Source organism: Ovis canadensis, chromosome 3 (assembly GCF_042477335.2).
Source record: "Ovis canadensis isolate MfBH-ARS-UI-01 breed Bighorn chromosome 3, ARS-UI_OviCan_v2, whole genome shotgun sequence".
Classification (NCBI taxonomy): Eukaryota; Metazoa; Chordata; class Mammalia; order Artiodactyla; family Bovidae; genus Ovis; species Ovis canadensis.
In genome coordinates, this window is record NC_091247.1 from 178,828,916 (window position 1) to 178,842,016 (window position 13,101).

At 46.5% G+C, this 13,101-nt stretch overlaps 2 protein-coding genes across 3 annotated transcripts in view; both read right to left on the reverse strand.

Moving 5' to 3' along the window:
- NT5DC3 (5'-nucleotidase domain containing 3) overlaps positions 1 to 9,795 on the reverse strand; it is a 66,348-nt gene extending 56,553 nt beyond the window's left edge. For both annotated transcript variants that reach the window (XR_011255285.1, XM_069581066.1), the window contains exon 1: positions 9,515 to 9,795. Coding sequence is in view for 1 of the 2 variants with exons in the window: in XM_069581066.1 (XP_069437167.1) it covers positions 9,515 to 9,716 (202 nt within the window). In the remaining variant the exon portion in view is untranslated. The remainder of the gene's footprint in view (positions 1 to 9,514) is intronic.
- Positions 9,796 to 11,611: 1,816 nt separating this feature from the next.
- LOC138437605 (putative tetratricopeptide repeat protein 41) overlaps positions 11,612 to 13,101 on the reverse strand; it is a 77,957-nt gene continuing 76,467 nt past the window's right edge. Inside the window, 3 exon segments of the mRNA XM_069585203.1 lie at positions 11,612 to 11,641; positions 11,643 to 12,288; positions 12,380 to 12,509. Coding sequence (XP_069441304.1) covers positions 11,612 to 11,641; positions 11,643 to 12,288; positions 12,380 to 12,509 — 806 coding nt within the window.

The window sequence follows — 13,101 nt, forward strand, 5'->3', positions numbered from 1 at the left end:
ACTAACATCTTTCATGATACTTGCTGCTTTTTCTCAGTTTCTGTCACCTCTTCTCCTGCTCTCTTTTGGACTGATTTCTGTATTGTCAATATGTGTTTAAATTCACTCAGAGGTCAGTCAATTCCTTTGTTCTTCCTTGGGACCCGGTGTGAAAGTCTATTCATCCAGAAGAGTTTATATTTGCTCCCATCAGGAATTCCAGGAGGCTATCACCCTGGGACCACTTTTAGTTAATTTCTTATCTTGAGGTTACACAAGCAGACCACCCAAGCAGAATAAATTCAAACTCAAACCCATGTGAGGACTAGCCTATGAGTACAAGGTCATGGGCAGACTTTCAGGACACCCTCACCCACACAGGAGCAAGCATAGAGCAGAAAGCAAGACTGACACATTTCCCTATTGTCTCCGCATGGAAGTCAGCTCCCTGTAGGTCCCAGATTTACTGAACAGTTTCAGACTGTGTATGTCCTCCCAGCAGGACAGAATTCACAGGCATCTCAGTGTATACGTGTGTGTATACGCACTCCCTCTTAGCAGGCACAGCCAATAAACCCCAACAAGTGCTCCCAAGACCATAACACCTTTAGCACTGCTCATCAATCTTCATCTTTAGTCCCTGTGATTTCTCTTCAGTTTCTCAGAGCTCAACTGTACATGCAAATAATGTTCTTTGTATTTTTCATTTGCGTGTCAGTGCCCCGTACCATGGGCTTCCCTGGGGGCTCAGTAGTAAAGAACCCACCTGCCAAAGCAGGAGATACAGGTTCGATCCCTGGGTTGGGAAGATCCCCTGGAGAAGGAAATGGCAACCCACTCCAGTATTCCTGTCTGGGAAATCTCATTGACAGAGGAGCCTGGCAGACTATAGTCCACGGGGTCACAAAAGTCAGACACAACTGAGCAACTGAACAACAGCAACATCCTGTACCAAAAGGGTTCTGAGACTGTCAACAATATCTAGTCTACCAAACTGCTGAAAGCCAAAATCCAAAAGAACTTTAAAACGCAGAGCATGTCTGTGTTTGCGCTTGTCTTCAAGAGCTCAACTAAAGATTGGTTTCCAAACCCAGCTTGTAAAAATATAGATTCCCTGGCTCCACACCATCTGAATCAGAATACCTGGGGCTAGAGCCTCGAAATGTCCATTTTTAACTGAGCTCCCAAATGATTCTGGTATGCCCATCAAGTCTGAGAATTACTGAAACAATAAATATGTTTAATTCTACCTACCTTTGAAGACTGACAATAAAGTTATCTTTTTATCTCTATTTTGTACTTTATCTCCTTTCACCTCCTAAAGTATTCTTTAGAACCTCTATTTTGGACCATTTCCTCCAAAAAGGGGGTTCTACAGTCAAATTCACTTGGGAAGTACTAAACCTTCATCCTCCTTCTTGGAGAGTTACGTATTTTAAAGACTCTGATTCACTAGCTCTGATAAGCTTATGTGTAAAGAAGTTCCTTTAACATACATTTTGCACATTTCTTTAAACACATCTCTCAGGAGACGGTGGAACCCAGTCTGAGAATCACTGGCCTAATGTTTCAATTATCTTACAGGTATCTCTTTAACCCGCTGCAGTTCCTCCAGGGAAGGATTTGCATTTTGTGCTTATTCTATACACACTAAGGTTGCACCATTGAGCTACACCCAGTCCTCACTAAACATCAACCAAGAACTCTGAATAAATCCTTTGACACCCTTTAAGAGCTTACAAATAGAGGAAAACAACAGAATGGAAAAAATTAGAGATCTCTTCAAGAAAATCAGAGACACCAAGGGAACATTTCATGCAAAGATGGGCTCGATAAAGGACAGAAATGGTATGGACCTAACAGAAGCAGAAGATACTAAGAAGAGGTGGCAAGAATACACAGAAGAACTGTACAAAAAAGATCTTCATGACCAAGATAATCATGATGGTGTGATCACTCACCTAGAACCAGACATCCTGGAATGTGAAGCCAAGTGGGCCTTAGAAAGCATCACTATGAACAAAGCTAGTGGAGGTGATGGCATTCCAGTTGAGCTATTTCAAATCCTGAAAGACGATGTTGTTAAAGTGCAGCACTCAATATGCCAGCAAATTTGGAAAACTCAGCAGTGGTCTCAGGACTGGAAAAGGTCAGTTTTCATTTCAATCCCAAAGAAAGGCAATGCCAAAGAATGCTCAAACTACCACACAGTTGCACTCATCTCACATGCTAGTAAAGTAATGCTCAAAATTCTCCAAGCCAGGCTTCAGCAATACATGAACCATGAACTTCCAGATGTTCAAGTTGTTTTTAGAAAAGGCAGAGGAACCAGAGATCAAATTGCCAACACCTGCTGGATCATCGAAAAAGCAAGAGAGCTCCGGAAAAACATCTCTTTTGGCTTTACTGACTATGCCAAAGCCTTTGACTGTGTGGGTCACAACGAACTGTGGAAAATTCTGAAACAGATGGGAATACCAGACCAACTGACCTGCCTCTTGAGAAATCTGTATGCAGGTCAGAAAGCAACAGTTAGAACTGGACATGGAACAACAGACAGGTTTCAAATAGGAATAGGAGTACATCAAGGTTGTATATTGTCACCAAGCCTATTTAACTTGTATGCAGAGTACATCACGAGAAACGCTGGGCTGGATGAAGCACAAGCTGGAATCAAGATTGCCGGGAGAAATATCAATAACCTCAGATATGCAGATAACACCACCCTTACGGCAGAAAGCAAAGAAGAACTAAAGAGCCTCTTGATGAAAGTGAAGGAGGAGAGTGAAAAAGTTGGCTTAAAGCTCAACATTCAGAAAACTAGGCTCATGGCACCTGGTCCCATCACTTCATGGAAAATAGATGGGAAACAGTAAAAACAGTGGCAGACTATTTTTTGGGGCTCCAAAACGACTGCAGCTGGTGACTGCAGCCATGAAATTAATAGACATTTACTTCTTGGAAGGAAAGTTATGACCAACCTAGATAACATATTCAAAAGCAGAGACATCACTTTGACAACAAAGGTCCCTTTAGTCAAGGCTATGGTTTTTCCAATAGTCACGTATGGATGTGAGAGTTGGACTGTGAAGAAAGCTGAGTGCCAAAGAATTGATGCTTTTGTACTGTGGTGTTGGAGAAGACTCTTGAGAGTCCCTTGGACTGCAAGGAGATCCAACCAGTCCATCCTGAAGGAGATCAGTCCTGGGTGTTCATTGGAAGGACTGATGCTAAAGCTGAAACTCCAATACTTTGGCCACCTCATGCGAAGAGTTGACTCACTGGAAAAGACCCTGATGCTGGGAGGGATTGAGGGAGGAGAAGGGGACGACAGAGGATGAGATGGCTGGATGGCATCACTGACTCGATGGACATGAGTTTGGGTAAATTCTGAGAGTTGGTGATGGACAGGGAGGCCTGGCGTGCTGCGATTCATGGGGTTGCAAAGAGTCGGACACGACTGAACGAACGACTGAAGTGAACTGAAGAGTTTCTTGTAACACTTTGTACTAATCTCCACACTTCTTTCCACAACTTAATATCCTTCGTAGCCCTGGCCAAGTAGCCAAACATTCTTAAAAGAACCAAGCTCTGAGATGACCTCTGCAGGGGGAAAATCCACCAGGCTACCCAAGTGTACAGCTGGAGTAACTTCTTTTGAAGGCACAGGAACATTCCATCCTGTACCTAACAGGACAGGATAATTATCTGATCAGCACACAGGGAAGCCCAGGCCTGAGTTCAAAAAGTCACACACAATGTATAAATAAGAGAAAATAACAGACCACACACAAGTATATTCATATCTTTGAATTACAGTCACACAGTGATTTCTCAGACTTTCACCATTTTAGGACAAGGTTTCTCAGTCTTGGCACTATTGAAACCTGAAGCTTGATGATTCCTGGCGGGGGGGGGGGGTGTACTATACTTTGTAGGATGTTTAGCAGCATCTCTGGCCTCCAACCCTCCCTCCCCCTCCCCCCAACCCTGGCCGGAGGCCAGTATCACCCTCTTTCTCCCAGTTGCGACTATTAGAAACGTCTCCTGATACTGCCAAACATCCACTGGGAGTCAAAATCCCCCCTCCCTTGCTGCAGATTAGAGCCACAATTCTATAGGAAATTTTTGCTAAAGGTAACCCAAAAAGGAAATAGACTAGCATTTCTTTTCCTAAGAAAGAACCTTTTCTTCGGGCTGAGTTTGACTTCAGATACATAACTATTACATGCCCAGAAATCTCAAGTTTAAAAAAAAAGAGGAACAAATTCCAAGTGAGGGACATTCTACAAGGTATGTGACCACTATTCCTCAAAACTGTCAAGGTCATGGTAAACAGAGAAACTGAGCCGCTGTCACAGCCAAGAGGGGCCCAAGGAGACATGATAAGTAAATGCAGTGTGCTATTCTGGATGGGATCCTGGAGGAGAAAAGGAAACTAGGTTAAACATTAAGGAATTCTCAACTAAACAGGGACTTTGCTTAACACTGATACATACTGACCATGGAGCAGTATTGGTTAACTGTGACAAATGTACCCATTTTATACCCAACTCAGGTGTGGATTTTTTCCCCAGGCCACCAATGCGTGGACACAACAGGGTGTCCTACAAGACAGCTCACTTCTGACACCTCCTGCAAAGAGCATCACACCCTACAGGTTAAAGGCTCAGCCCTCAAGACCACCCCAGCCTAACTTCAATCACCAGTGCTGGTGGTCACCTGCGCCTCTGACAGGCCAGCGATAGACTGGAGGGTCCACTGACTACCTCCTCAGGTTCAAGTAATTGACTAGAGTGGCTCACAGACCTCGGGGAAACCTTTTACTTTCTAGATCGTTGGTTTACTGTAAAGGGATACAACCCAGGCAGAGCCCGATGGAAGAGATGCATAGGGCAAAGTTGGTAGACAGCACGAGGAATTTCCATGTCCTCAGTGGGTGTCCCTCTCTCCCCACATGAATTTCCATGGCAGTCCTGTAGGACTGAGCCCTTAACTTGGAGGGTCTGACGCTCTCCCCAGCAGTGTCAGGAGGAAGTGTCAGTGTGGAAGGACACTCAGATGTGTCCAAGAATTGGTGGCCGGGGGGAAAACCCACATCTGAATTGGGTGCAGAACCTTTTAGACACATTTGTCACCCAGAAGCCCTCAGAACCCGTCCTTCTGGGTTTTTATGGAGACATTTTTGGAGTCGTCTTCATTATGCAGGCATTTATGGAGTCTTCGTTACATGGGTAATGATTGAATCATTGGCCACTGGTGATCCATTCAATCTCCAGCCCCCTCTCCCTCCCCAAGGAGTGGGGGGACCAGAAGACACAAGTGCTAAGTCTCCAATCACAGGGCTGGGTCCCCCTGGCAACCAGGCTCCCCTCCTTGGTTGCCTAGGAGTACTCCAAAAGTCACCTAATTAATATAACAAAGGATACCTTTATCCATCAGGGTACTTGGGAAATTCCAAGGGTTTAGAAGCTCTGTGCCATATTTCTGATTTTAAAAAATCACAATATCACCATCCCATAGTCATGGGGTTTACAAAAACATGCAATTTTCTTGTAAATCTAAAACTGATCTAAACAATAGTCTTTTTTAATTTGGAGGGTGGGAGAGAAAGAGTAAGGGTAAAAATCATCTCCTCCCCGAGCAGGCTTCATTCTGGGAGTCTCTTCAAAGAGAAGACACCTGAAAGGATTGTTCCAATTAAGGCAAGAGATCAAACACCAGAAAGCAATAATCAGGAAGGGAGAAAATAAAACTTTGTCCTCTAGTAAACTGGAGGGATGGGGGGGCAGGGGGTAGGTTTTTGTATGAACATCAGTATCTCCTCTGAGTCTTTACTTCTATACACACACAGTGTCAAGCATTTGCTGCATATCCCCTGGGGCTGGTTATTTATTAATATCTTCCCCAAGCTGGACCAACACTTATCTGTTTACCAACCTCCCCATCCGTGCAAATCAGGTCCTTCTCCCTTGGCCCTGGCAGGTGCTCAGCCCCTAAGGGCCCCTCCCACTCAGTCGTGTCCATCTATGAAATCAATAGCTTTTAAGCCCACTGAAAGTGAAAAGTGAAAGTGAAGTTGCTCAGACGTGTCCGACTCTTTGCGACCCCATGGATTGTAGCCCACGGAATTTTCCAGGGAAGAGTACTGAAGTGGGTTGCCATTTCCTTCTCCAGGGGATCTTCCTGACCCAGGGATCAAACCCAGGTCTCCCGCACTGCAGGCAGAGGCTTTATCTCTGAGCCACCAGGAAGCCCTAAGCCCACTGGTACCTGCTTAATAAAAGTCTAGTGAATGCAAATACTTGGTGAATGAACGCAGGTTGGGCACATGTACAGACTTCAGCTAAAGTGGTGGTGCAGACCCAGACAGGGTGAAGGAAGAAAGTCCCTGTGTCCGCTGTGGTGAGACATGGACCACGTGGGCACGTGCTGGGAGGTGAGGACAGGACCCCGAACACTGATTCACAGACCTGTAACACTGAAAAAGCTCACATATTATTTACTCCCAGGGCTTCATTCGACAGAAAGACGACTAAAGAGATTAGATGGCTTGTTCAAGGCCACACGTGGTGCTCCGCTAAGCAAAAGGAGACATAGACCCTAGTGCTACTAGCCCATCTCCACATGCATGACTAAGCATGCATTACTAAGCATGACTAAGACTGAGTTATTTACTAACTAGCCACAAGAGCTACTATCCCCTGAGTGTCTGCCAAGCCTACTCTAAAAATCCTCGCTTTATCCCCACTCCATTATTCCTGGGCTTCTCAGCTGGTAAAGAATCTGCCTGCTTTGCAGGAGACCTGGATTCAATCCCTGGGTTGAGAAGATCCCCTGGAGAAGGCAACGGCTACCCCTTCTAGTATTCTGGCTTGGAGAATTCCATGGACTGTATAGTCCATGGGGTCGCAAAGAGTCAGACACAACTGAGCAACTTTCACTGGCAAATGAGAGCTGGAGGGTTGAATGATAAAGATCAGATTCAGGCCAGAGTTGGGCTTTGGTGTGGGATAATCCCACGGGGTTTGGAGTAGGTCAGCTTGAGGAGATTTTGAGATGTGTTAGCTCTGGTGTTGAGTTCCTTTTCTCTGACCTCAGTTTTCCCAAGCAGATTCTTTACCAGATGAGCCATGAGGGAAGCCCAAGATACTGGAGGGGTAGCCTATCCCTTCTCCAGCAGATCTTCCCGACCCAGGAATCAAACCGGGGTCTCCTGCATTGCAGGTGGATTATTTACCAGCTGAGCTGCCAGGGAATTTCATTCACCGGGCACTATTCTAAATACCTTTCATGATGGACGCACTCATTCCTCACCACAACCCTCTGATGTGGGTACAACCAGCATCCATCCCCATTTTACAGATAAGGAAACTGGAGCTTTGTGATGTTCCCAGAGTCACAATCTACAGCAGCAAACCTTGTCTGTAAAATTGGAATGGCAAAAATTTTGCCTGTAGTGTCATATAACGGAGAAGGCAACGGCAACCCACGCCAGTACTCTTGCCTGGAAAATCCCATGGTCAGAGGAGCCTGGTAGGCTGCAGTCCATGGGGTCGCAAAGAGTCGGACACGACTGAGTGACCTCACTTTCACTTTTCCTTTCATGCATTGGAGAAGGAAATGGCAACCCACTCCAGTGTTCTTGCCTGGAGAATCCCAGGGACGGGCGAGCCTGGTGGGCTGCCGTCTATGGGGTCGCACAGGGTCAGACATGACTGAAGTGACTTAGCAGCAGCAGCAGCAGTGTCATATAAAACACACAACTGCCATTCAACCAAACATTTAGAGAAATGAAAACATCTGTTCACACAAAAACCTGTACACAAAGATTTACAGGAGCTTTATTTACCTGTCATGGTCAAAAACTAGGAGCAACATTGTAGTGAACTGTTCTGTATCTTGACCCATGCTGAATACACGAACCTGCAAGTGATAAAACTGTGTAGAACTAAATACACGCTCATAAGTATGAGTAAAACTAGGAGATTCTGAATAAGATCTGTGGGTTGTATCAATGCCGATATACTGGTTGTGATGCTGTGCTGTTGTTTTGCAAAATGTTGCCAGTGGGAGAACGAGGTTAAAGGTTATGCTAGATCTCCCTGTATCAATTCTTACAACTGCACAGGATACAATTATCACAACTGAAAACTTCAATTAAGAAGTCTTGCCTACCCATCAGGTTTGATGATCTTTTTATATTCCTTTCACTTAAGATCTGCAGTTCTCAATGTCTCAAAGCCAGTCTTCTTGCCACACACACCACTTCAAAAATTGATGCAAAATTAAACTCTGAGCAAAGGAAAACTAAGACAACAAACTGTATTTCACAGAATTTTGCACTTCCGGTCACTTTTGAGTTCCCTCAGAAAATTATTCCAATTGGTGAAAATAAGCCTCTTGTGTTCTTTCATGACTTCTGGACAAAAGATGGAAAGTGTGATTCTAAAAAATGTTCTCTCCACTAAATATTTTCTGCCTCTCTCTGCCATCTCCACCAGCACACATTCCCCCCCCCAATACACACACACACACACAAAATATGAGTACAAAAATTTCTATTCTAAGTCCTCGCTGTAAAAGCAGCACGCATGAATTATCACTGGCCCTTTACACCAATTCCCAAATGATGAGCTGCTACTGGAAGGCAGGCGGGAAACAGGACAATGGGTGAGGGGCTGAGACAGACTCCAGGTGGAGACCACACCTTGGCCAGGCTTCTTAAACTTGAGTCTGGCCTCTCTCATCTATAGCATGAGGATGTGGCAGCTCCTTCCTAGGTATGGGGAAGAATTCCAGGACACAACTTATGTGTCTGATATGAGTATCTACTGGGTCCTCTTTCTAGCCTCCCTGTTTCCCTTACCAACAATCAAATCAAGCTCATTTTCTGGCCACAAAGAGGTCACGCCCTGGAATCCCCTCCTCGCTGAGGTTAGTAGATAACTCGGGACACTCCCAACCTGGACCCCTCTTATTACAAGTACAGCAAATCTTACCCTATCCTCTAAAACAAAGAAGGAAGATAAACCAGCCTCCGGACCCTCGGCACCTGCCCAGCAGCCGGAATCCAGGGTAACCCGCCGCCTGCCGGACTCCGGCGGTTACTATTATTGCTGTTTATTAATAACAATACCTAATGATGCGTGGCGGTGACCGTCTCCCAAAAGATGTCCGTGGAACCCCCCAGGAGGGTCCAAAGCGCTTTCGATGTGGAATTCTGGCTAAACAATCTCAGGAATGTATAAAGAGGCTTTCCCGACAGGAGAAAGGCAAGAGTTGTAAAGTTTCTCTGCAGGCGCATTTTTCCGCGTTTCCAGGAGTCGCACTGCAGAGGCGTTGTCGCCCGCGGTTGGGGTTGGGGACGACCGAGGGTGAGGAAGCGGAGGGAGGTCTGGCGGTCCTCAGCGGACCTCGCGGGTCCGAGGGTGCCGGCTTCCCGGATGGCCGCGTGGGACGCGACCTGGCGCCCCAGCCCGGCGGAGAGGGGCCCTACACGTCCAGAGGGCTCGGGAGCCGCAGCCCCACTCACCTTCCGTGCTCCTCTTCGCCTCCCGGTAGCGCTCCCATAGATAGCGCTTCATGTCCGGGGCGGTCCCAGGTGCTGTGCACAAGGGCCGTGCGGGGCCAGCACGCGACCGCCCCCTGACCGCAGTCCGGCAGCCATCCCGCAGGGCCGTCACTGCCCTTGCACCGGCTCCACGAGCCGCCGCTGTTACCGCCGCCGTGGCCATGCCTGCCGCCGCCCGGCCGCGAGTGGCACCCCAGGGCCGGTGCTCTGCCTGTGCTCTGCCCAGCGGGCGGGCGGTCCCTGCGTCTGAGCACGTGGCGGCGCGGCCCGCCCCATCGGCCGCCGCGGGGGCGGTGCCTTAGTTGGGGCGGAGTCCTGAAGGGGCGGACCGGAGTTCTGGGGGCGGGGCCTTGGTGGGGCGGAGTCCTGGAGGGGCGGGCTGGGGCGGGGCCTGGAGCAGGGCCTATTTCGCCGGGCAGGGCAGCAGCTTCCAGACAGCCGAGACCACGAGCGAAACATGCTACAGTCACTTCTTAATCGTGTGATGCGCAGAGGTGGCTGTGCGGTAGCGTGAACGCCCCATCAGCCGAGGTCACATGAAATGGAGTGACTCTTTGCTGGCCCTGGACCACGAGTCGGGATCCCGGCACCTCACGCCGACCCCGCAGCACCTTCTGTGACTGTCCCCCGACCCTGGCTGTACAGACAGCGCGCCTCTGGCCCTGACTCCAGGAAGCGACCTCTCTGCGTTAATGACCTCCACGGCCTGGACCTCCCCTGGATTGCGGGGACGGGTCTGGGAGGTCCCGCGTCCCTGACTTGGATCCTTCCGGTCCCACCGAGGAGCCAGTATCTGGGCCCAGGTCCCACACGTAGGCCGATGTGCCTGACAGGCACCCCCCACCCCCACCCCACTGCATAGCCTGGCAGGGCAGTGCCCAGCCGCCACAAGATTTCTGGCTCGTGAGGGAAGCCCTCGGGACACCAGTCCCCCTGCTCCAGCCCACGCTTACATGGCGCGGTGGACGCGTCTTCTCTCAGACCTACAAGGCTGCACCTATTCTGTGCGTTACGGTTCCACCAAAGCCAAACAAACAGTAAACCTCACGACACGACGTTTCAGTGTCCAATGAATCAGACTTGGCCCCTGGGGGAAAGTCTGATGAGGCCCACCCAGAACCCAGCTGAGAATCCCTGGACTGCGAGGGCTCGCCGAGCTACCCTGGGTTTCAGTGCAGTGCAAAGCAGACCACACCACCACCTGTGACACAGGTGGGGCACGATTTAAGACAAATAACCCAAAGCATTCCTGTATGCTTAAGCTGTGGGCTGAGGGGATCAGATGTTTTCATGGAAAAAGGTGGGCTATGGGTTAGATCATAACAGACAGTAATTACTATTTACTGAAGGCTTGCAATGTGCATTTCCTCATGCAGTCCTCTCAGAAATCCTAAAAAGTTGGCACTATAATTTCTCCCATCTTCTAAGTGATGAAACTGAGGTTAAGTGCGATAGTGCTGTTAAAGTCGCACAGCTAAGCCCATTCTTTCACTTGGATTCCTAATGTAATAGGTAGGATTTCGCTGGGTGATAAGCAAGAAGGAGGTCAATAATTAATCCTCAGCAGTTAACAGGTAATATCTTACAAATCACTGATAAAATGAGAGGCAATTAAAATGTTTAACACAGATATGGTATCAAATCTGTGGACTCTAGTACTTTAAACTAACTTTATGGTTTTAGTTTATTCCAATTTATGTCTTTCCTTATGTTAAAGAGATGCAGTGACAGCAACTGTAAATTTTGTGTACATAAAACATTAATTCATAAATTCATAGACAAATGATAGTAAAAGTAACACAATTAGAACTTTAGTAACATTATCTCCATATATTTTTAGATATGGAACCCTGTGGTATCAACAGTTTTCTACTTACCACAGAAACATGAATGACTTAAAAAGTGTTCTTTTTAGCTACAGTCAGTTACAATATTTCAAGGGGTTAAAAAATAAAAATAAAATCCCCAGACCTTGATTATCACCAGAATATATCTCATCAAAGAATTCTAAATAATGACAAGTAGAAAAAAGTTACATAGAAGAGCCCATGAAAATCTTTATTTTTTATTAGTATCATATGAGGTCTTCCATCAACTTTGTTTCAAACTGAGATCTTCTCTGCAAAAAACACTTGCGAGAAACTGAACTGTAATCTGGGCTATGAAAAAGCCACTTCTCTGAGATGAGCTCAGATACAGGTTTCCAGGGATTATTTGCGCTAACAGACTCTACCAGGGGATGCTGGTAATTTGCATTAATTAGGCCCTTTTCACTCTCACTTTTAGTTGACAAAATCCGTTGCCGTGAAAGCTTTACTACACCACCCATTTTACCCAAAGGTAAAGTTTTAGAGGAATAATCTTTCTTTTTCTTCACTGCTTCTTTTTCCGGGCCATTCCATATTTCAACATTACTCTGTGTCTTCCATCGAGTCTTTTCCACAGCCGAAATGGAAACAATGGGTCTCAAGGGCTTTTTTCCTTGTCCTGAAGCGTGTTTTGATTTATCTGAAATTGTCTGAGCCACCAAGTCCAAGCTTTTAGCCCCCTGTAGCTTATCTGCTTTGGTGCACATTGCTGAACTCACCGTGTCTGAACTCTGAGCATTGTGATAGCTTAATTTAAGCAAGTGCTCCAAAAATGAGGCGCCACGCCTAAGACCTTCAGAAGACTGCTGGCTCATACCTTGAGGCCAACATCTCCTACCCCGAGTCCACTCAATTTCCCTCAGAAGGCTGCAAAGGAATGAAAGTTGTCAAGAGGTCATTTACAGGGCAAGAATAACCTGAAGTATACTTCTTGTTGAGATACAGAACAGAAACTCACTGTAGGATTCCAGGGATCGATGAATGAGAATATCCGAGGTAGGTGGCCCTTAAATCAAGTGATTTGTACAAATAGCCTACAGCCTCCATCATGACTTGATGACAGGAGTCACTTATCAATAACTGACCTGCTGGATATTTGAAAATGAGAATGTTAGAATTTTTAAAAATGACTCCTGGCTTCAGACATTTAAAAGAGAATAAAAAGCATTCTAAAAAGTGGCACTGGGACATTACCGATAGTAGTATTTTTGCCAAAAACATTTAACCTGAGTCTAATATCAGAAAACAATCAGATACAAATTCAAGACATTGGGACAGGGAGGGGAGGGTAGAAACTGACCTAGGTTCTTCAAAGATATCAATGTCAATGAGAGGCAAAACAAGTCCTACTAAAATGTTCTTAACTAAAGAAGGCAACCAAATGCAATGGAAGATCCTCAGCAGAATTCCGGATCAAAAAGTAAACAGCTATAAAGAACATTTAATGGGACACTCTGGAACATTTGCATATGAACTGTACGTAAGATAATAGTCTTGTGTAATGGTTAAATTTCCTGTGTTTGAGAATCCCCAGTGGCTCAGCGGGTAAAGAATCTGCCTGCAATACAGGAGACATAGGAGATTCAGGTTCGATCCCTGGGTCAGGAAGATTCCCTGGAGAAGGAAATGGCACCCCACACCAGTATCCTTGTCTTAAAGTCTATGGACAGAGGAGTCTGG